Genomic DNA, 23,690 nt, shown 5'->3' with positions numbered 1-23,690 from the left:
AATGTTCGAGGTACCCCATTTACTGGTTTTTGCTCCTTGGCTAATGTCATCATTACTCTTTCAGCCTGCTGTTGGGATCATAATGGTGTTCCTTTAACAGCCTAGAACAGCACGCTGTGAATACTGAGCTGCAGAAAGCAGCTTTTGCTGTTCCCCTTCACTTCCTTCCTTACCCTGGGGAGAAACAAGAATTGCATTCCTTTGGCCAGGAAAAGCACCCAGCCCCATCCAGAGGGGAAAACCCTTTGTTTTAAAAACTAAGTACCAGCCTGCATACCTATCTAGTGAGGCAGCCCAAGCTTGGTTTGGGGGAGCCTCAGTAATAGGATGATGGAGCAGCTATTTTCTTCTCCTACACGTGCACCCCCATCTGTTTGAGATTTCCCTTCCAACTCCAGCTTGGCTGGCAGGCATGTCCCTAAGAAGCTGCAGGCCAAAATGGAGAGAAACTGACTCCCTCCTCCACACATCCTGACTTGCTGCCAATTGCCAGAAAAAGAGGGCAACATTTGGGCATTTACCAGAAGACAAGGATGTGCCTTTTCATTTGTCTTTTTATTTTACATTTAAAAAGTGGTTATTGCTCTAAGTGGATCAGAGGTAAGGACCTCTCCCCTAAGGAGCCTTGGCCTTGCAGCCCCATTCAGCAGGGATGGAAGTCACAAGACAATGAGTGGAGCCTCATGCCCTCCCATGAGGAAGCCCTTAGTATTGCTGACATCTGCCCTTTATCCTGTCTCTCCTCCCCAGTGCTGCCACACTTGGGCAAAGCAGAGTGGTGGCAGACCCAGCCTTGAGAGCTCTTGTAGACCGGAAGGAAGGGGCGGTCATTGGGTGATGGCTTCTGGCTCTCTGGCTTGGGGACCAATGCTGTTATCATTCATTTCAACAAATATTTACTGAGTACCAGGCTTGCACTAGGTGTGGTTCTCCCGCACCCATCCTTGGCCACCAATGGAAGATGCAGAGGTCCACCTCTTCCCATGCAGGCATCTGGCAGCCGTAACTCATCAGTCCTAGGGAAGAGTCTACCTTCCCTCATCAAGCACCATTTTTTTAAACCAGAAAGGGGCAGTGGAGAGAGAGCTGTCACCTCACACCACTCAGGCTCTAAGGAAGGACATGAGGACCCTGGGTAACTTTCATGGAACCCTGGATGAGATGGCAAGATATGAAGACCCCAGAGGCCAGTGGTGATAGCCAGGGCTGCTCTTCCTGTTCGTGGTGAATGGCTCAGGCCTGCCTTCCAGCAGCTTCTACTCCAGAAGGGGTGTTTTGGTAGCCCCCAGAATGCCAGCTGTGATGTGACTTTTCAGTTGTCCAAGCTATCATTTCTGAAACTCCAAGAGATACTTCCTAAATAAATTGGACCAGTACCTTCCAAACTGATGATCTTTCAGTCATAAGGGTCAAAGAAGATAGAGGATGCAGGCAACCAGCTCAGTCTTCGGGGGAATTTCTCTGCCCTCTAGAATGTGGCCTTCTGATTTTTGTTTTCCAAAAGAGACAAATCAGGTAACATCTTACACGCTTGCAAAAGTGTGCATCACACCACAAACATGTCCTTGATGGCTGGATCCAGAAAAGGCTTGATGGCAGCCATGCTCCTGCCTGGCAGGCAGCCCCACAGCTTCTCTGATGTTCCTTGGTCTGAAAGACACAGCTTGAGTCAGTCCTTGTGCTTGTCATCTCCCAGGGCTTTGTGCATTTTCTCAAAGAGGAAGCCAGTCCAGGAGAGGCGAGGAGGCAGAAGGCTGTGTCTCATGCAGCTTTGCCTTTTCCAGAATGGGGCCAGGCCTTTTAGTTTTGTGGCTTATTTTTATTTTTTTGCAGAATTTGGGTTTGTAGTTCAGCCTCCTTCATCTGACTAGGACAAGGAGAAGAGAGAACTGTGCAGCTAGCTGTGCCTCCTCCCCACTGCTGCAGTTGTCCCTCTCCCTGTGCCCTTGGGCCTGGGGACCAGCTGAGAAGAAAAATGGAATCCTTCTCCCTGCAGACAGGCAGTCACGCTTCAATGATGTTCACTGAGGGCTTGTTTGGAAACTGGGAGGAAAAAAATGAGAGAAGCAGCCAGGCCTAATTGTGAATAGCCTTCTTGCAAGGCTGGAAACAGGACAGAAGAAGGAAGGGAGCAGCAGCAGGGCTGTAGCCTAAATAAGCCAAGCTCTTGTCCCTTGTGGAAAGAAAAGAGAAGCCCTGCCTGGATGTCTTGTCTTTTTGCCTTTTCAAACCCAGCCTTCAGCCTCACTCAACTGAATGGCCAAGACTGGGTCCTGGGCCCATGGCCCCTGGCACCCAGTCTACCCCCAGGAGTCATCCCTCTGAGTGCAGCCTCAGCCACTGACATTGTTGAGGTGCTTCTGGAGATGGGGGTTAATAAGAGGCTTCAGGAAAGTGCGCCAGAGAGAGGACAGTAAGCCAGAGGGTACAAGGAGATGGAGGGAAGAGATGTAGAGAGGGCCAGATGTTTGTTGGATAATCATCATCAGAACCATGAGATCCTCTCACATTCTCTACTGTCTGTCTTCTTAGCCGCTGAGGGCAAGCACTGAAAAGGTTTTCATATCTGTTTTACAGAAGAGGAAATGAAGGTACAGCGGTAAAGCACCTGCCCAAGGTCACAAGGCACAGCAGGAGCAGGAATGGGCCAGACACCCCACTCCTATTGTCCCGCGCCAACCAAGAATTCTGCCCTCCCCACTCACTGCTTTTTTTTTTTTTTTTCTTCAAATCACCACTGGCCCCTGGCACCCTGCAAAAGGAGAGGATCCAAAATCAACTTGCAGTGTCCCTGTGTCACACAGGCAGCAGCCAAGTCTGGCTCTGCCCAGCTGTTGCCATGCCAGTCCCCGAGCTGACCCCCTCTGCAGTCCAGGGATTACCAGAGCATGAGGCACAGGGTGGCCCACCCAGGCCCAAGTCTTGCCCTCACCTTGCTGCGGAGAAGCCCCCCGCCCTGGTGCTCTGGTGTGCTGGTTTCTGATGCACTCTTGGTTTTTTCCTTGTTGTTATTGGGTTCATTGTCCTTGATGATGTCATACTGGCGGCAGAAGAGGGCGATGACACCTGAGGGGGGACAAGTGAGCAGTCAGAGGCCAGGGCCTGGGTTCCTACCTCCCCTGCTTCTTTCCCACTAGTGCTTGCCAATGGTCTCTCCAGATTGTACCTCACCTGTACTACTGCAGCACCCTCCCTCTGCCCTCTGGCTCCTGTTTTCACCTGTGCCCTCACCAACCACCCCTTTCACTGCTGCTAGGCTGATCTTCCTACAATATGCGTCTGATCATACCTCCTCTCCTTTCCTTTAAACCTCTGACAGCGGCCAGGCGCGGTGGCTCACGCCTGTTAATTCCAGCACTTTGGTTTTGTTTTTTTTTTTTTGTTTTGAGATGGAGTTTCGCTCTTGTTGCCCAGGCTGGAGTGCAATGGCGCGATCTCGGTTCACTGCAACCTCTGCCTCCCAGGTTCAAGTGATTCTCCTTCCTCAGCCTCTTGAGTAGCTGGGATTACAGGTATGCGCCACCACGTCCGGCTAATTTTGTATTTTTAGTAGAGACGGGGTTTCTCCATGTTGGTCAGGCTGGTCTCGAGCTCCCGACCTCAGGTGATCCGCCCACATTGGCCTCCCAAAGTGCTGGGATTACAGGCATGAGCCACCATGCCCGGCAATCCCAGCACTTTGGGAGGCCAACATGGGTGGATCACGAGGTCAGGAAATAGAGACCAGCCTGGCCAACATGGTGAAACCCTGTCTACTAAAAATACAAAAATTAGCTGGGCGTGGTGGCAGGTGCCTATAATCCCAGCTACTCAGGAGGCTGAGGCAGGAGAATAGCTTGAACCTGGGAGGCAGAGGTTGCAGTGAGCTGAGATCAGGCCACTGCACTCCAGCCTGGGCAACAGAGAGAGACTCTGTCTCAAAGAAAAACAAACAAAAAAACCTCTGACAGCTCCTGTTTTCCTTGAGGGGAAAACAGAAACAATAATAGCATTTGTTGAGCTCGTGCCAGGCCCTGTGCTGTGCACTGACATATTCTATCTCACTTAATCCTCATAACTCTGTGAGGATACCTATTATTATCATTCCCAGGGTACAAGTGAGGACACTGATGCAGAGAGAGTTTCACTAACTTAACTCAAGGTCACACAGTGGTGGAACTAGGACATGAACTCCAGGGCCTGCAGTCTGTTAAATGTTTAGTTTTATCAAACTAATAATATATGAACAGAATGTTTTTTAAAAGTCAGACAGTATTAAGGCAGCCAACTCCAGTCCTTCTAGGTGTTTTCCCAATTTTACCTCTATATTTAGAATGTTATTTCTTGATCTATTTTAGAAGTCTGTTGACTTCCAAACATGGTAGATAAAGCATAACAACTTCCTCTACTTCCCTCCCTATTATCCTAACAAAATTACATCACAATTTTGGGTTAATTCGCTATGTTTATATTGTTATGATTATATAAATACTGTCTGTGCCAAATCTAATAACGCACCATAAGCAAACCTCCTCTTTTGTACAACCCTTTGTTTTTCCCTCATTTTTCCAAGTGCCTGTTTTTCTGTGTGCCTAAGGAGCATTTTTTTTCCAAATGCTTCTACAATACAGCCTGCCTTTCTCAACCACCATGCTAATAAAGCTTTAGCATGGTATTCAAATCCCTCAAAAGACTCCAGTCTGCAGCCTCGTCATCCTTTACTCCCCCACGTTCTACCTTCTCTCTTGGATTGCAGCTGCCCTGAACCAGACTGAGCTTACTTTGTTTCTTGAACACACCATGCCCTGAACACTATTCCTCTTTTGGCTGCCTGGTGAGCTCCTATTTATCCTTCAAAGCTCAATTCCCATGTTATCTCCTCTCTGTGTTTTTCCTGATTTCTAACCCACAGTTATTCCCTCTCCTCTGCTCTCCTACATGGTACTATCATAGCACTCATCACACTGGATTATAGTTAAGTTCAGCCCAAGAAAATGAAAAAGAAAAAAGAAGGGTAAACGAAAAGAAAAAAGAAAAGTTTGGGCCTGGCTTCGCCCAGACAGCTCTTTGCAAGCAGAGGGGTCTTCTTAGTCATGATTGTAGCACTACTGTTTGGGCTGGAGTGATTGTTCAGTAAATGCTGGTTGAATTGAGTAAAAAGATGAATGAAACTTGGCCTTTACCAGCCTGGGCAACATAGCAAGACCCTATCTCTACAAAAAATAAAAAATTAGCCAGGCATGGTGGCACATGTCTGTAGTCTCAGCTACTCAGGAGGCTAAGGCATGAGGATCACTTGAGCCCAGGAGGTCAAGGCTGCAGTGAGCTGTGATTGCACCACTGCACTCCAACCTGGGTCTCAAAAAACAAAACCTTTGTCTCAAAAAACAAAACAAACAAAAAAAACTTGGTCTTCATTCTCAGGGAGCTCACAGACCACAGGTAAAGGAGAGACATGAGCCGAACTTAACTTACACAAGGGCTAAAGAGAGGGTTAAAGAAGGGCTAAAGAGAGGAGTGAACAGTATGCGGTGGGGGTGTGGAAGCAGGAGGGCCATTCTAATGGATGGATTGAGGGAGTTTTCACGGTGGCTGTCTCACAGCCATGGTGGCTGGGTCTAGAAGGGTGAGTAGGTTAGGAGAATGTCCCCAGGCCAGGCAGTGACTTCCCCTGAGCTTCCCAGGCCTGGACCCCTGGAGGCACAGCACCCCAGAAGAGGAAAAAAAGGCTGTGGCCATGACCAGAGGTAAAAGGCCTGTGGAAGTGTCCATCCCCAAGAAGCTGAACCTCTTCTGAGGGAGGGCGAAGGCAAGTACTCATCTAATGCTATAAGGCAGCTAACAATATGCTGGTGTTTTGGTGAAGAGTGAGGTAGAGAAGGGGTCAGATCTGTTTCCCAGAACTGTCGTGGGCAGGACTTGGAGACTTTTCACCTTAGAGATGTCCAAACCCCTTACCCTTTTTTTTCATGAGAGAAGGGGCTGGTCAGAGTCCTCCATTTCCCAGAGTCTGGGGGAAGAAGAAGGTCTCGGAGGCCAGACTCACCTGCCCACATGAACAGGACCACGACGATGATCAGCACCTCGCCTGTCCTCAGCTGTTGGTTCCTCCCCATCTCTTTCATGGTTACCTCATCTGCAGGGAGAGAGACACTAGATCCAGCGCTCCTTTCCTCCCTCAGCCACTCCTCTAGGGCCAAGCCCAAGACAACAGTGCTGATTTCTACAGGTGCCCACACATCTAACATACATTCTAGAATGCACTGATGGCTACTTGGGGTGGCAGTGATAGGACCGAGTCTAAAGGGAGTTTATATGCTCAGCGTCTTGTCAGGGACTAGCGTGAACCCTCTCTCAGGTACTGCTTTACTTGCCAGCAGGGGATAAGGAGGAGGAGACAGAGCTTTCCTCAAGCCACCCACTGGTCTGGTCCTGACCACCCCTCACCCCACCCCATTCCTCTTAACAGTGACCCGGGCCTGCCTTTGTTCTTGGAGGCCATCTTCTCAGCCTCACGCGGGGTCTTGAAGAGCACAGGCTCACTGGCTGGGCTCTGGCCCTGAATGGAGATGGCCTGCACGTGGACTATGTACTCCGTATCCTCCTCCAGGTCCCAGAGGGCACACGAGCGGGTGGTGGTGTTCACCTCCTGGATGAAGCGCAGCATCCGCACATCCTTCTTCTGCAGACAAGTGCCGGTCACTGCTGTTAACACTCGGTGACCAGCCCCGCTCCTGCCCACCTCCCAGTGGTGACAAAGCCTTTACATACACAATCTTCATCATTCCATCACCTCCGCTATCAATATCTCCATTTTACAGGGAAGGAAACAGGTTCAGAGAGGTTGGGGGAGGTTGCCCAAGGCCACACATCTAGTAAGCACTGGAGCTAGGTCCTAAATGCAGATGTCTCTGAGATCAAAACCTTAATTTCTGTGTTCCACTTGAAAGTTCCCAAACCCTCCCTCACTGACTGATTCTCTTCTAGAGAATTTTCAGACATATGTCTGAATGGGGCCCCAATTTTCAGACATATGTCCAAATTGCTGTTCATCTCCCTTGCCCCAAGTTCCTATTTCCTTTCTATTTCTCCATCACCACCACCGCCACACTCCTACCCCCATCCGCCACTACTGTCTTGATGTGTCCTTCCCTCCTAAGGACAGTGGAGCATTACCTGCTGGGAGATGGCAAATCCGATGACAACCTCATCCTCCAGAACATCCCAGCTCACCACTGCAGAGTTGGCCTTGAGGTGCCTGACGGTGACGTTCACTGGGGCTGAGGGACTGTCTGGGGGACGGGGAGGCACCTAAGCCTGAGCATCCCCTATTGTGAGGCCCAGACCCACTGTCTCATAAGTAAGAAGGGGAAACCTGGGGAAGGCCATGCAGGAGGGGAAGGAAGAAACTAAGGCCTCAAGTGGGGTCCAGTGACATGGCTCTCAGCTCTTCAGTGGGTTGAAGAACCAAGCCCAAGAGGCCCCAGGCTCCTCATGACTGGGATGGAAGCCCCTGCTGGCCACAGGCCGGCCCCATGAGGGGTCCAAGGCTCAAAGTGATGGGCCTGGGCCGGGGCCCTATCTAAGGGATGGGTGGTTAGAGTTGTGGAGAGAGTTATGTAGGGGACATAGGTGGACAGAAACTGAAGGTTAGCTGATGAAAAGCAGACAAAAGGACTCCCCAGTCCAGTGCTCTTTTGACAATACTGCCCTGTCCAGTGAGTGACCTTGAGCGAAGGAGAAAGACCCAGAGATCGAGAAGTGTCAGGCTGGGGTGAGCCCTGGACTGGGAGTGAGGAGAACAGAAGTATCCTCAGAGCTGTGGTGGCCCAGGCAGAATAAAGCCTGGGGAAGAGTCTGTGTGAGCCTCTTATCCATGCTTTTCCAGCCCCAAGATGCAGGTGGGGAGGTGGCAGGGGAAGATGGGGTCACTCAGAGCAGGGCCCCTCCATGGCGAGTGGAGAGGAGAGAACAGGTAGGGGAAGAGGATGAATGAGGAATCACTCCAGAAGAGACAGGAGGGAAGTGGGGGTGAGAGTGATAGGGATAGTGGGGGTCAGTGAGGAAAACCGTCCAGGAGAGGGGCAGTGCAGTCACATAAGGCTCAGTAACTTCCAAGGGGCAGGTGCAGCACCCCTCACCCCACAGAGAGTGAACTTGAGACCCAGGGGGCTGGGCCTGGGACCTGAGGGAGACAGAGCCAGACATGGAGGGGGAGGTGGAGAGACAGGACACAGACAGGTGGTGGCAGACACAGAACCAGAGGACAGAGAAGTGGGGCATCTGAGAAAGACAGCTGCGAGAGAGCGCTCCCCGACCCACGGAAGGAGAGATGAGCCGGGCAGCGGCAGCCAGGAGGGACAAAGACAGAGTGGCAGGAGAGGCTGGGCAAGGACAGGCCGGCCCCATGGGGCAGGCCAGACACTGCACCAGATCAGGGGTGCCGGGGCCCACCCCACGCCCTGCACCCTCAGGTGCCAGCCCCCATCCCCTTCACACGTGCTCCTGCACAGCGGGACCCCATCTGCCCCTGCAGAGTTGGCTTGCAGGGCTTTGAGAGGTCCTGGGGACACGGAGAGAGGCCCAGGTGGGGGAACTGGTGTCCTCAGCTGCTCCCTGGGTCAAAGAAGGGAGCTAGGGAAGCTGAGGCAAAGACCTGGGGTTAGGGGAATGGGATTAGGGGACGGGACCACAAGACCCTAGGAAACCCAGGGCTGAGGTGACAGGGGAGATTTGGAAACTGAAGGACAGGTCTGGGGGTCAAGGAGGTAGGGAAGACGCTGGGGGCTGGGTTAGGGGAGCAGTGTTTGGGCCGAGACAGGAGTCCCTAGGGGGCAGAGAAAGGACCAGGGGACTCCCAGGTAGCTAGGCTCGAGAGGAGCCTGCCCCGGCGCCGGCCCGCCGGCCCCCCGCCCCGGGCCCCCTTACCCGCCTGCACCAGCGCGAAGCAGACGCAGCCCAGCCACAGGCGGAGCGCGGCGTGGGCGCGGGGCGGCCAGGCGCTCGGCGACCCGGGGTGCATGGTGGCTCCTCCGGCCGGCAGGCCCGGGGCGGCGCAGGGGGACGCGGCTTCGGCGCCCGGCGGCCGCTCGCGCTCGCGCTCCGGCCCCCGGCCCGGCCGGCCCGGCCGCCCCGGCCGCCCTGCGCCGCCCTGAGCCGCCTGCATATCGGCTCCGCGGACGGCGACTCCCGCGCGGCTGCGGTGGCGGCGGCCGCGTCCACGTCGGGCGCCCGGGGGGCGGGGCGCCCCCGCTGCGGGGAGAGGTGCGGGGGCGGGGTGAGGACCGGAGGGCGCCCCCACTCCCGCCCCCGCTGCCTATTAGGTCCTCTGCCGGGGAGGAAGGGGCTTCGCGGACCCACGGCTCCCGCCCTCTCACCGAGCGGGAGCCCAACGGGGTTCTCCGCGCCCCCGCCGCGGTCACTCTCCCGTGCACAGCCCTGACTTGGCTGCCGCTTTCTGCCCTTTCCCAGGGTAGAGAGAGGACAAGTGCCACCGAGATGCCCGTTTGTGCCCCCACCCCTAAGCGCGCCTCCCTTCCCTGGGCCTAGGGATCCCCTCACTCCACGGTAGACCCGAGGCCTTGCGGCTGGGGCAGACGGGAGCAGAGGGGAGAGATCACCACAGTAAGGCTGGGGTGAGCAGAGAGTGCTAAGTGGACACTAGGGCTCCGTGTTTCCAGTGGGGTTGGGAAGAGGCTGCTGTGACTCACTGGAGAGTCCAGCTCTGTGACCCCAGGCCAGTCCTTTTCCTTCATTTTCATCCCCATAATGAGGGCAGTAATGAGCGTCTACCAGGGGCCAGACACTATGCTGAGCTTTCTTTGCATTATGTGGCTTTATTCTCAGGGCAACCCTGTAAAGTCATACTCTGCACACTTTGCACAGGAGGAGCCTGCAGCTTGGACAGGCTACTTGACTTGTCCAGGGACCCGCAGCAGAGCCAGGATTTGAGCACAGGCTGATCTGACTCCCAAAGCTGTGCTTAACTGAACTGTCTCCCCACCCAGAGTGACTTCAACCATCCGGAGATTCCTGAGACTCTAGAATTGGCCGGGGCCAGCTCCTCCCCAGCCAGAAAACAGTCTGCAGCAATCTCTAAGAGCATCTCTGAGAGGGGGAGTGGCTCCAGCCCCCTTCCCTCATCTCAGCCAGAGAAACAAGGTGGAGGAGAGAGGCATGGACCAGGGCTCAGGGCCTTTTGTCTCAGCAAGAACCCCTGAGCCCCCTCCCACGACTATCCGAAATTCCACCACTAGCGGGGCATTCCTTTGGGTCTTAAAGGTTTTCCAGAAGCCCTGGAAGGGCTCATTTTCTTTGGAAAGGAGACGTCTTGCAAAGTTCTGCCACAGAAACGTCTTCAGGGTCTTCCTCTCCATCCCCCTGGTTTTACATTAAGGAAGTGAGGTCTACCGATGGGAAGAGCTTGGTGCAGATTCACACAGTGGGTCAAGAGGAGCGATAGACAACCCTCCTCTCCTGATGCCCACCCAGGACTCCTTCGCTGGCCCTGTGTTCCTCCTTGGTCACCTTGGAAGGGGTGAGATGGAAGCGAGCTTAGGGGCTCTTGTTGAGCAGCAGAATTTTCCTGCCCATCCCCTCAGTGCCCCCAGACCTGCCCCACTCGGCAGGGTGACACTGCCCAGCCCTATAATTTCCCCCGCCACATACCTTGTCCTGGGAGAGCCTCAGCTGGGACCTCGACCCGTTTGGGAGAAGAGCCCCGGAGCCAGAGCACCTCTCTCTCTCTTTTCTCTTTGCTCTCTTTCTCTTTCTCTCCCCTTATTATCTTCTCTCTCTTTCTCCCCGCAGCTGCTGCCTGCCCCACCCCACCCGGCCCCGCCCCACCAGCTGCAGCTTAGCCCCTAGGGACCCCCCACCCCCCATCCATCACACAGGAAGACAACCCGGAGGCCCGCAGGAGCAACTGGAGCCTCTTCGGGCCTCCATCACAGGAACCAGCAGGAAGGAGAGGGTTCAGTTAGAGGACACAGAATCTACTCCCGTCCCTGCAGGGGAGAAAAGGAGGGGGGGGTCCTGGTGGGGTCTTGGCCTCCAGTCCGGCGCTGGGGAAAGGGGAACCTTGGCGCCATCTGCTGGCCTCTTTGGGTAAAACCTAGATAGATGTAGGGCATTGGGAGGGAGGAGATGGCAGTGCCTGAGGGCTTGAGAGAGAAGGCGGCTGAAGGAGGGAGCTTGGAGGATTTGGAGAGTTGTGACTGTGGGGGTACATCCTTCTCAGTCCTCATGATGCATGGGGTGCTTGGGCCTTAATTCTGGGGAAAGCCCTGGTGCCTGGCATCTGGCTGCCAGTGAGAGCTGGCTGGGAGGATTTAGTGGAGCCCTGGGTGAACTTGGGAGGGAGCTGTCAGAAGCAGCCACTGCAGGCCAGGGCGCTGGCTCACGCCTGTAATCCCAGCACTGTGGGAGTCCGAGGTGGGTGGATCACCTGAGGTCAGGAGTTCGAGACCAGCCTGGCCAACATGGTGAAACCCTGTCTCTACCAAAAATACAAAATTAGCCGGGCATGGTGGTGCGTGCCTGTAATCCCAGCTACTCTGGAGGCTGAGGCATGAGAATCATTTGAACCCGGGATGCAGAGGTTTCAGTGAGCTGAGCGCACCACTGCATTCCAGCCTGGGTGACAGAGAAAGACTCCATCTCAAGAAAACCCAGCCACTTTATGTACCCCATCCCTTAGCACAAGGCTTACGATGCAGTTGGGGCTCATTAAATGATTGTTGACTGTATGGAAAAAAATCATTCTTCCATCATATGTTTATTGAGCACCTATTATGGACCAGGCCCTGTGTAATATTCTGGAAACACAGCAGTGAAAGAATGAATGAAACCATGAGGACCTGGGTAGGGACTAAGGGTGCGCCTCTGTCCTCCCAAGCTGCACTCACTGGGCTTCATTTGGAGGACTCCACAGAGACCCCCTTGAGGGCTGGCCGGTCACTTACACATTGACACCTAATGGGGTCACCAGCATTTGGACCCTCCTGCGTGTCCAGAGTCTCAGCACCTAACTCAGGCTGCAGGTGCCCAAGCCAGCCCCGGGTACCCATTTAGAATAGGAAGGTTCCTTTTTATAGCCTAGGATAGTCATGGCCCCAGTCAAGGGTGGTCGCTAGACACCCCTCACCCGCCCTGCAAATCACAGGAAGAATCAAGAGGTCAGGAGTTGCTTTGGGGATATAATAATTGAGCACCTACTTTATCCATGTTATTATTTTATTTTATTTTGAGATGGCGTTTCATTCTTTTGCCCAGGCTGGAATGCAGTGGCGTGATCTTGGCTTGCTGCAATCTCTGCTTCCCAGGTTCAAGTGATTGTCCTGCCTCAGCCTCCTGAGTAGCTGGGACTACAGGTGCCCACCACCATGCCCGGCTAATTTTTTTACTTTTAGTAGAGACGGGGTTTCATCATGTTGGCCAGGCTGGTCTCGAACTCCTGATCTCAGGTGATCCACCCACCTCAGCCTCCTAAAGTGGTGGGATTACAGGCGTGAGCCACCGCGCCCGGCCTTTATCCATGTTATTTTGAGTCTTAGGCTGGTATGTGTCATTAGCTTCCATTCCATATCAGGAAGCTGAGGATCAGAGAGGTAAGGGGACTTGCCCTGTGTCACACAGCCAGTGAACTATAGAGACATGTCTCAAATTAAATTATGCGGCTGCAAGTTGAGGGCTTGATCCAGTCTGCCTACCACATCCCCTCACCTCTAAGGACCTCTGAGGACAAGGATTCAGGGCTCAGGGCTCACCAGAGGACATCACATCAATCTCCTTCCCTGAAGGGCTCAAGGGGACTTATTGCTCACAGAGGCAGTTGCTAATCCCAGGGCCAAGACAAGGGACCCCCTACTCACCCAACACTTTTCCCATGCTGACACATTATGTACATAAGGGAAGACTCTTTGAATCCTCAGAGGAGTTGGAATTATACCCATTTTACAGATGAGGAAACTGAGGCTTGAAGAGAAGAAGGGGCTTGCCATGGGTCATACAGCTGGGAGACACTGATCTAGCCTCTCTAATCCTCAAAATCCCCATCATGGCAATGATGAAGTCAGGCCAGTTTAGTATTTCCTGAGTGTTGGTGGTGCTGAGGACATAGTGATGAACCAGACTGGTCCTAGTCCTTAAGGAGTTCTTATGGCCGGGGAAGAGGAGAGAGATGCTCTTAAAATACAAAGAGGGGACTGCCTTCTGGAATAGGAGGCACCTGGGGCCTACAGGGACAGAGAAGGTAATTAACTTGAGAGGAAAGCAGGAAGGGCTTCTGGGAAGAGGTGATGCTTGAGCTTAATAAGTACTGACAGTCAGGTGGAAATTAGCCAAGTGAGAGGAAAGAGGCAGAGGGAAAGAGGAATCATTAGCCCTGAGGTCTGGAAAAGTGGAGTGTTTCTGTGGAGGGAAAGCAGGAGAGGCAGAATGTTTATGTGGGCGTTTGCTATAGGCTCTGAGCTGTGACATTGGGAGCAGGAAAAGTAGAACTAGATTGGAAAGATTGCTCCGAGCTTGCAAGAGAAGCTGGGGCTAGGAAGGGCTTTATTTATTCAACAAACATTTATTGAGCACCTACTAACTGCCAGCAGCATCACAGCTGTGACCAAGACAACAAGGTCCCTGCCCCATGTGAATCTCATATTCCAGGGGGAGAGAAAAGCAATAAACAAGTGAGCTGATGACCAAATGAAATATCTTCAGAGACCGAGAGTGGCTATGAAAACAATGAAGTCATGTGGTGGAGAGTGGCTGGGTGGGGCAACATTACATGGTGTGGGCTGAGGGGGAGTCACCTGAACTGACACCTGAAGGCAAAGGAGGCAGCAGCACACAGCACAGGAAGGGAGCTCCAGCCCCAGAAGAGCAAGTACCAAGGCCCTGGGGCAGGAGCAAGCTTGCATGTTGGGGAAACAGAAGCCAGTGAGCCTGGAGCTTTATAAGCAAGAAGGAGGCAGTGAGCGCAGGTGGGATTGGATAACACATGCCTCCAGGTGTGGAAGGGAGGTTAGGTTGATCCCACTCACAATGGGAAGCTTCGAGGGGAGATGAGATGGGATGTGATTTGCATTTTAAAAGGCTCACTTTGCCCGCTCCAGTGTGCAGGCTGGATGGCAGAGAACAGGAGTGGGGGGCCAGGTGCCCTGTGAGGAGGCAAGGAGGGTGCTGCGGTCTCACGGCCAGAAAGGATGCGGTGTTGGCCTGGGTGGTGGCAGGCGACAGAGAGAGAAGTCGATGGAGGATTTGGGATTTTTTTTTTTTTTTTTGCAGGAGGAGCTGATGGATCAGACATATAGGAGGAGATGAAAAGGAAGCAGGGCAGAGGTCAGCCCTCCGAAGTCCAGATTCTGAAGCCAGAAACCCCTGGCTGGGTGACATAGGGCCAAGTAACTCTAGCTTTCTGAGCCTAAAATGCCTCCTCTGGTCAGGGGTGGAGAAGAGGAAGAGAGAAAGAAAGAGGTAGGAGGACGGGGGTCGGGGGGATGGGGAGGGAGGAGGACGGGGAGGGGGGAAGGGAGAGGGAGGAGCGGCAGAATAGAGCCTTCTAATCGGATAAGGGAGACCTCCTCAAATCTCTTCAGTTCTTCAGAGTCTACACAGGAAGACTCCCATCCAACAGCACTCAGAGAGGTTGAGAATCTCACCCAGCATCACAAAGCCAGTCAGTGGCAGCTCCAGGCCTCAAAGCCTGGACCCTGGCTTTGCCTTTGGAGACAGATTCTCAGCTGCACACCAGTCACCCAGATTCCTCAGAAACAGTGGGGCCAGAGGCCCTATTTTAGAGGCTCAGAGTGGAAGGCAGTGGAAGAGGTGGAGGCAGCTAGGGGAAGATGAGAGAGGGGTAGAAGGACAAAAGCCTGGGAGTGAAGACTGCCTTTACGTTCACTCCTCAGCTCAGCCCCGGACTGCCGGAGTGACCTTGGCATCTGTTCTCACTGGCGAACAGCAGCCATCCGCAGTGAAGGTCTGACCCTGAGGCTCCAGGGTCGGTCCACCTCCCACAACCCAAGTCCACGGAGGGCCTCCCTCGTGGCTCTGCACAGCCTGGGCACAGCCAGCAGAGGGCGCCACCTCAGCCACAGTGAAGCCCACATTGCCCCAGCGCAGGAACGGCCCCAGGAGGAGGCCCCGGCTGGCAGAGGCTGCCTTGCCTGCTGCTTAGCTCTCAGGAGGTCAACTCCCAGGCGAGCCGACCACAGACGCAGCAGCCAGGTAGAGCCTGCATCTTGCTGCCTCTGCCTGTAAACATGTCTCTGAACCTCTCTGAGCCTCAGTTTCCCCATCTATAAATGAGCCTAACAATAGTGCCTGCCTCATAGGGTTCTGTGAGGAGTCAATGAAGATCAGCCACATAAGGGCTGAGTTCCTAGCAGCTGCCATTTTTATTAGCAGTAGTGGCAGTTGTATCATATCTTAAAGCGCCTGACACAAAGTGTGTCCAATCAGTGGTAGCTACGATGACGACAAAGATGATGATGAGGATGTTGCAGGGACTCGGTCATTGCTTGTCTCAAATTTCCTCACCATGGTGTATCCAGTGCCTGCCAACCTGGGATGCCTCTAGTGAGGGGCATTGCTGCCTTCCTGGCCACACTGCCAGACCATCCTTTTGCTGAAAATTGCCTCCAGGAAGCCATCCCCCCACCTGGCCCACCCAACTCCCCACTCAGGATGATGCAGCTGGCCCAGCCTCTGGCCTCAGGCCCCTTTGTTAAAAGTCTGCATGAGAGGTCTCAGAGAAGGCTGGAGGACAGATCCAGCAGCTGGACTTATCCCTTTGCTGGAAGGGAAGGGAACCCGGGTGGCTTCCCAGGCAGGAGATTCTCAGTGGGTCTTGTTCTTGCTGCTCAAAGTTCCTTTTCTGCACACTGGGAAGAAATAAGTGAAAGAAAAAATCCCTGTGTTGTCTAAACCTCCCCTCATACCTCCGACCCAGGAATGGCTGGAGGCTGAAGAGGGAATATGATGGCCCAGAGTGACAAGCCCAGGAATGCTGGCATTCTAGTTGGCTCTGGTCCCACCTGCTGCCAGACACACCCATCTGTGTTTGTGGGTCCCGGGGTGAGTGCTTATGGGTCTGGCATCAAGGGGTCTGGTGAGGAAGGCAAGAGTCCAAGGCTTGGAGCCAAACAGTTTGGGCTCACACATTGGCTCAGCCCCGCACTACAGTGTGACCTCTGGCAAATCACTCTCCTGGCATCCATCCCAGCGTGGTGTTTGGGGAACACAGGAGATGTTACATGTGAAGAGGAAAGCACAGGACCTGGCACGTGCTAAGTATCTATAAATGTTGCAGTGGGTATTATTATAAAGTGCAAGTCCCTCATTTCCCCGAGATGCTCTCTGCATCTGAGTGGGCCAGGGTGGCTGTGGGAGTGGGTTATGTCAGGCAGGATGATGTTCTGACCCACTTCTGGGTCAGCGGGCCAGGGCTTGAAGCGCCATGCCCGTGCCTGCATTTGCAGGGGTGTGCGTGTGTGTTTGGGAGGAGGAAGGGGTGTGCATTGGGTGTGCATGTGTGCAAAGGTGTGCATATGCTTGTGTGCATGCACCAAAGGCTGCCCATCCCAGGCATTCCTGGGGCAAATGCATACTTGCAGGTACCAGTGCAGTCTCCCAGCAGTGATTCAGGAGGCCCTGCTGTTCACTGTTACTATGGAAACAATGAGGCAATCCTCAGCCTCCGGTAGATCCTAAGGTGCCAGGAATGAGAGCTGGCCTGGTCTTCCCAGGGAGGGAGACAAATTGGGAGCACAGGGTTCCTGGGATAGGGCAACCACGGACTCCGGGGTGGGGTTCTGGAACTCTGGGTACCCCTGGACCCTCTGGGAAGTCTTCTCACTCCTCCAAGGAAGCCTGGCCCACTGGAAAGAGCTCAGAGGCAGAGCTGGGTTCTAGCTTGCCTCTGGCTCTAACCCCATGCATAGTCTCAGGGAGGGAACTGGGGTGCCAGCAGCAGTCTAGAGCTGGGGTGTGACCTTTCTTCTCACTAGGGCACCTGCCGGCAAAGCTGTGTGAATGTGTATCCCAGAGCCCTGAAGTGTCACGGAGCAGCCTCCTTCACGTGCACTACCCTCCACAGTGTCTTGTAGGTTCCCCACAGCAGCTCTGCAAGGGAGGCAAGGCTCAGCTACATGCACAGTCCCTCCGCCCCCAGAGCCACACCACACAGGTGGCTGGGAATTCCAACCACTTTTCTGGGTCATGAGGAGCAGGCTGGGAGGAGAATCCCCCAGGGCTATGGGCAGTGGATGCAGCATTCAGCCTGGACAACCCCAGCAGAGCTGGGCCGCTGGAAGGCTTCTGGGAGGCAAATCCCGGTTTAGGGGGCACTTTTTTATTTTTATTTCACTTATTTATTTAGAGACAGGGTCTCACTCACTGCAACTCCATTTCCCGGGCTCAACAATCCTCCTGGCTCAGCCTCCTGATTACACACCCAGCTAATTAAAAAAAAATTTTTTTTGTAGAGATGGGGTCTCACCGTGTTGCCCAGGCTGGTCTCAAACTCCTGGCCTCCAGCAATCCTCATGCCTCAGCTTCCCCAAGTTTCTTTTTTTTTGAGGTGGAGTCTCGCTCTGTCTACCAGGCTGGAGTGCAGTGGCACAATCTCCGCTCACTGCAAGCTCCGCCTCCCAGGTTCATGCCATTCTCCTGCCTCAGCCTCCCGAGTAGCTGGGACTACAGGCGCCCGCCACCAGGCCTGGCTGATTTTTTGTATTTTTAGTAGAGATGGGGTTTCACCGTGTTAGCCAGTCTCGATCTCCTGACCGTGTGACCTGCCCGCCTTGGCCTCTCAAAGTGCTGGGATTACAGGGGTGAGCGACCGCGCCTGGCCTGAGGAAGTTTCTTTTAAAATCTTAATTTGGGGCTGGGCTTGGTGGCTCATGCCTGTAATCCCAACACTTTGGGAGGCAGAGGCGGGTGGATCACAAGGTCAGGCATTCGAGACTGGCTAACACGGTGAAACCCCATCTCTACTAAAAATACAAAAAATTAGGCCAGGCATGGTGGCTCACACCTGTAATCCCAACACTTTGGGAGGTGGAGGCGGGCGGATCACCTGAGGTCAGGAGTTCGAGACCAGCCTGACCAACATGGAGAAACCCTGTCTCTACTCAAAGTACAAAATTAGCTGGGCGTGGTGGTGCATGCCTGTAATCCCAGCTACTTGGGAGGCTGAGGCAGGAGAATCACTTGCACCTGGGAGGCAGAGGTTGCGGTGAGCCGAGATCACGCCATCTCCAGCCTGGGCAACAAGAGCAAAACTCCATCTCAAAAAACAAACAAACAAAAACCAAGAAGCCAGGCATGGTGGTGCATGCCTGTAATCCCACCTGTTTGGGAGGCTGAGGCACGAGAATCACTTGAACCTGGGAGGCGGAGGTTGCAGTGAGCTGAGATTGCATCACTGGACTCCAGCCCAGGTGACAGTGCAAGACTCCGTGTCAAAAAAAAAAAAATCTTGGCCGGGCGCGGTGGCTCATGCCTGTAATCCCAGCACTTTGGGAGGCCAAGGTGGGCAGATCACAAGGTTAGAAGATCGAGACCATCCTGGCTAACACGGTGAAACCTCGTCTCTACTTAAAAAAAAAAAAAATACAAAACAATTAGCCGGGCATGATGGCGGGCACCTGTAGTCCCAGCTACTCGAGAGGGTGAGTCAGGAGAATGGCGTGAACCCAGGAGGCAGAGCTTGCAGTGAGCCGAAATCGCGCCACTGCACTCCAGCCTGGGCAATAGAGCAAGACTCCGTCTCAAAAAAAAAAAAAAGTCTTAATTTTGACTCAAGTCTCAAATATCCTCCATGTCCAGGTTTTAATACATTCAGACAGAAGGGAATATAAAGTTACAAGTGAAGACTCAGCCTCCTGCCCTCCACTCCACTTCCAAGAAGTGACTGGTCCCTTTGCCATGACCCAGGAATGATTTTCAAACGGTCCCGTCCAAGATAGACCAACAGAAGTGGCAGGATTGAGCTCCCCAGCAATGGAATTATGGAAGAAAGATCTGAATGTTTTGATTACAGAGGCTGTGAAGGGGCCACTTCTAATTGAGGGGAGCAGAAACAGGGCGGGCCTGGCTGGGTGATCTCAGGCAAGTCACTGTCCCTCTCTGGTCAACTCCTGAGGCCCTTCCAGCTATGAGTTGCTTTCACCAGCAAAAAGAAAAGTGATTACTCTGCTGGGCAAGTGTGGCCTGGATGTGACCCCAGATGCTGGCATTACTTCACCCATCCCACCAAGGCCAACTCCCATATGGGAGAGATTAGGGCTGAGAGAGGGTCAGGGAGCCCCATCATCTGATGTGGGGAAGATCCTGGTCATCCGGGGCAGGGGTTGCTGGGCTGGTGGGACATTATTAGGGGAAAGGAAGGTAGAGGGAGAAGAGATGGGGTGGAAGGTGAGGGTTAAGGCATGTCTCAGAGAGCCTCCTGTAGGCAGCGGGGAGCCATGGAAGGTTATTAAGCAGGGAGGAAGGTAATCAGATTTAGAGAAACTGATCAGAGCAGGGGAGCTGTGGGAAGGGCAGAGCCGTAATACCAGGCAGATATGACCAGGAAGTGAGTGGCACTGTGGAGAAGAGGGCAGGTCTGAGACCTCCCCTGCTACAATGGGCCGGACTTGGGAAGAAGGCAGGTGTGGGAGTGAGGAAGAGGGAGGGGTCCTAGATGGGGTGGGGCCTCAGCCTCCTTTGGTGGATGGAGGGGGCCCAAGGGCCGGACAGGCTGTGGGAGAAGGTGATGGGGTGACCATTGGCAGGCTTACGTCAGGGTGTCTGCGGGCTTCTGGCAGCAAGTCCCGGAAGTGGCTGGAAAGGCAGGTTTTACAGAAAATGGACCAGAGGGGTTGTTTTTGCCAACTTTCCCCAAAAGACAAAAGGCCATGCCAGGATTTGAACCTGGATCTGTCACCCCGGGAAATCTGTACTCTCATATTGAGGAACCAGCTAAGATGCAGCACTTTCTCTATCTCTTGGGCTCCCTGACAGTGGACTTGGCATGGAACTGGGTGCTTTTACCCAGGAGTCAGGGCTCTTCTTGGGGACCCATTGGAGCCATCTCCATCTTGCAGAGCTCAGCAGCCTCAGGGGCTCTCCCAGCAGGATCTTCAAGCCCAGACTTCTGTTTGGAGAAGGACCATCTCAAGCAGCCCCAGCCTTCCTGATCTCCCAACACCAGGGGTTGCCTAGGAGCCACGTGGAGCCCTGTGAGTACTGACAGCCAACATTAGCTGGGCACTGACTGGGCACAGGCGCTATGCCAGGCACCTCGCAGCTTCCTCCCTCTTAATCCTCACAGCAGCCCTTCCAGTGCTATTATTATTGTTTCCATTTACAGACCGGGAACCAACCGAAGCTTCCAGAGGTCAAGGACCTTGTCCCGCTCCTCTACGGGGTGGGTAACGCTGCTGTGTGACCTGGGCTCCGCATATAAAGTGAGGGACTTTGCTTGAGGGCCCCCAGCACCTCACACTCCATCCCTGACTTTGGGTCTGCAGTTCCAGCTCCCAGGACTTTCCCACCTCCTGCCCCAGCGTGCTGTTTCTTAGGGCCCAGCTCCCTTGGGAACAGCCAGGCTCGTCCCCTCCCCCTCCCGGGCTGTGCTCCTGGCAGCTCTGCCGCCCTAGGCTCTGGTCCGGGGGTGGTCCCTGGCAGAGAGGGGGCTGGGCAGAAGATGGGATGCTGGCGCTGAGATGCGGGGTATTCGGAGACCCCCAGGCCCCCACCTCAGAGCCCGCTGTGCTCTAGGCTGGGGTGGGCAGGGCCTTTTGGAAAGGGGTGGCTTGGGGTTTTAATCACTTTTTCAATGTTTGTTTGTGTAATTCAGCCCCGAAATGCTTTTCCCTCCATCTGTCCCACCATCTGCTCCTGTCAGGGTTTTCCAAACCGTTTGGGACCAAAGAGGCAACAAGGTGGGGGGTGGGGGGTAGGGGATGGGGGAGTAGGGTGGCTGGGCCTCTGAGGGGGCTGGGGAGGGGCCACCTTCACCCACTTCATTGAGAGGTTTCCAGAGAGGGCCTGGGCTCCTGAGTCACACAGAACTGGGTTCACTTTTTTCTTTTTTTAGAGACAGGGTCTTGCTTTGTTGCCCAGGCTGGAGTGCAGTGGTGCAATCATAGCTCAAATTCCTCAAAATTCCTGGGCTCAAGCAATTCTCCCACCTCAGCCTCCCAAGTAGCTCAGCCTACAGGCGCCTGCCACCATGCCCAACTAATTTTTGCTTTTTTTTTTTTTTTTTTTTTTTCAGATGGAGTCTCACTCTGTTGCCCAGGCTGGAGTGCAGTGGCGCAATCTTGGCTCACTGCAAGCTCTGCCTTCCAGGTTCACGCCGTTCTCCTGCCTCAGCCTCCTGAGTAGCTGGGACTACAGGCGCCCACCACCATGCCTGGCTAATTTTTTTGTATTTTTAGTAGAGATGAGGTTTTACCGTGTTGGTCAGGATGATCTTGATCTCCTGACCTCGTGATCCACCCACCTTGGCCTCCCAAAGTGCTGGGATTACTGGTGTGAACCATCGCGCCCGGCCAATTTTTGCATTTTTTTGTAGAGACGGGGTCTCACTTCGTTGCCCAGGCTGAACTTGAACTCCTGGCCTTCAGTGATCCTCCCTCCTCAGCCTCCCAAAGTGCTGGGGGTATGGATGTGAACTGCCACACTTGGCCAGAACTGGGTTCAAATTCTGACACTGTTGCTTTCTTGCTGTGTTACCTCAGACAGGTGACTTTACTTCTCTGAGCCCCAGTTTTCCTATCTGTAAAATGGCAGTTAACATTATTGATTCCTCAGAATCATTGAAGATCCAGTGAGGTGACGTGTGCAGAGAACTCTACACACTATAGGCGCTTGAGATATCACGTCTCTCTCTCTGGCATCCCAGGAGCAGTTCTGTCCCTCCCTTGGTAGTGGTAGAGGAGGGTAGTCGGCCCTGATTTATGTGCCCTCTCCTGCCTCCTCAGATGCTGGGGACTTCCCCTCCCCTGGAACTTGCTCGCCCTTCCATGGACCCTGCCACTGCCTGGCTCTCTCAATTACCTGCCTCCGCTTCTACCCCACCCCTGCCTCTCCCTCCTCCTGGGTGCCTCAGTCTGAGGTGGGAGGGACTAAGTATCACCAGCAAGGACACCGCCCCAGACACAAGAGGCTTCCAGGGTCAGGAGGCCTCATTCATTCATGCTTACATCACCTGTCTGAACTCTGCTCAGAAAGGGGAAGAGACTTGTTCTGGGTTGTCCAGAGCGAGGGACCCAGGCCCGCTGCCCAGCTGCCCCTCAGCCCCCCTTTTCATGGCCATATCTTAGAGCACTAGGGCTTGGACCAAGGGCCGTGTTGTGCAATGTGGGGAGCCCTGAACCTTCTTTGGCTGTTGGGGGGTGGGCTTGCAATGCTTCTTAGTCCCTCTGAAAGGTGCAGGTGGCTGATGGGAAGTAGCAGCAGAACCCACTAGGGCCCACACTCTGCCTCCAGAACCACCTACACAGTCTAGGTGCAGGGAAAGACAAAGGCAGGAGGGGCTCATGGGGATGCGAGACGTGGCCTTGCCTTCCAAAACCCCTATCTACTGGGGAGACAGAACACAGACTGGGGGTCTGAAGGCAGGGCACCAGAGTCACCCTCAAAGAAGAAAGGTGGTTGGTGGTGGGGGTGGGGAGAAGTCAGCCCCTGAGGGGGTGAGCCTGCAGGAGGCTGAACTGGGGAAGTGGGGAGAAGGCAAAGAGGGAGCTGAGCAGCCCAAGATGGGGATAAACCGAGTCCCCCAAGGATAAAGAGGAGGATCCAGACCACTCAGGAGAGAGAGGAAGGGGTGATGGGGGTAGGGGCTGAGGGGGTGAGGGAGGGTGGGACCGTCTCCCTGACCCCAGCACAGCTGGCCCCCCAGGCCTGGTGGGGAAATGGGAGGGAGCTTGCCACTGGAGGGCCCTGGGGTGGGGGCTGAGCAGCGAGTCTCTCCCAGCCCCCAGGTCCTCACGCAGGAGGCAGCTGGGAACCACCCACGCTCATCTGGCGTCTCTCACGCCTCCACTGGGGGTCCCAACATCAGAGCCAAGGCACACAGTGAAGCTGGTGTTCCGGAGAGCCCAGCTGTCCCCACCCCACCCCGGCTCCTCAGTTCCTCCAGCCGAGACCTCCCCACCTGCCTCCAAACAGGAGGGACTAAGGCTAGACTCTGAGGACTTGAGAGGCTCAGTCTGGGAGCCTGGAGGCGGAGCCCTGGCATGCCAGGAGGGGCTGAGCTGCCGATGCTGAAGAAACTCTGGGCTGGGAAGGGCCCTCTGGGCAGATGGCAAATGCTGCCGGCTTTACCTGCGAAGTAAATCCAGGAACGAGACCCACCCCGGCCATCTCTCAGCCTGAAATGGCCCCTTCTCCCACCTTGCCCCCAACTCCTCAAAGTCTCTTCTTGACATAATAACCCAAGGAAGCTGTCCACATGGAGGTCACACCCTCTCAGTCTGCTCAAAGCCCCCCAGGACTTCCCATCTCATCTGGAATAAAAAGCCTAAAGTCATTGTCATAGGCCCCAAGGCTCTGGATGGCCCCAATGGCAGTTGCCATTCTAACTGCCACACCCAAATCCCAACGTTTAAAAACACATGTCTAATATCGACATGTATATTGTGTCCATTGTTTATTGTCTGCGCCTGTAGTCCCACTACCTAGACAGAACAATGCTGGCTGCAGAACTAGTGTTTTATATGTAT

At 54.2% G+C, this 23,690-nt stretch overlaps 1 protein-coding gene across 4 annotated transcripts; it reads right to left on the bottom strand.

Moving 5' to 3' along the window:
* Window positions 1-536: 536 nt before the first annotated feature.
* Window positions 537-9,209, bottom strand: FNDC5 (fibronectin type III domain containing 5). Of its 4 annotated transcripts, none has more exons than XM_019014811.4 (6): window positions 8,908-9,208; window positions 7,156-7,271; window positions 6,463-6,661; window positions 6,026-6,115; window positions 2,933-3,066; window positions 537-2,752 (listed from the first exon to the last, which is right to left on the bottom strand). In XM_019014811.4, exons 1-6 carry the CDS (start codon window positions 9,143-9,145, stop codon window positions 2,732-2,734), a joined length of 798 nt encoding a protein of 265 aa, XP_018870356.2. In that variant the 5' UTR covers window positions 9,146-9,208; the 3' UTR covers window positions 537-2,731. The 4 variants fall into 4 exon arrangements, with proteins under 4 accessions (XP_018870356.2, XP_018870347.2, XP_004025440.2 ...); XM_019014802.4 differs by having other exon boundaries at window positions 537-2,043; XM_004025391.5 differs by having other exon boundaries at window positions 537-2,566; window positions 8,908-9,207.
* Window positions 9,210-23,690: the final 14,481 nt, after the last annotated feature.

The sequence above is a fragment of the Gorilla gorilla genome, chromosome 1 (genome assembly GCF_029281585.2).
Source record: "Gorilla gorilla gorilla isolate KB3781 chromosome 1, NHGRI_mGorGor1-v2.1_pri, whole genome shotgun sequence".
Classification (NCBI taxonomy): Eukaryota; Metazoa; Chordata; class Mammalia; order Primates; family Hominidae; genus Gorilla; species Gorilla gorilla.
This window is presented reverse-complemented; position numbering and strand designations above follow the sequence as displayed.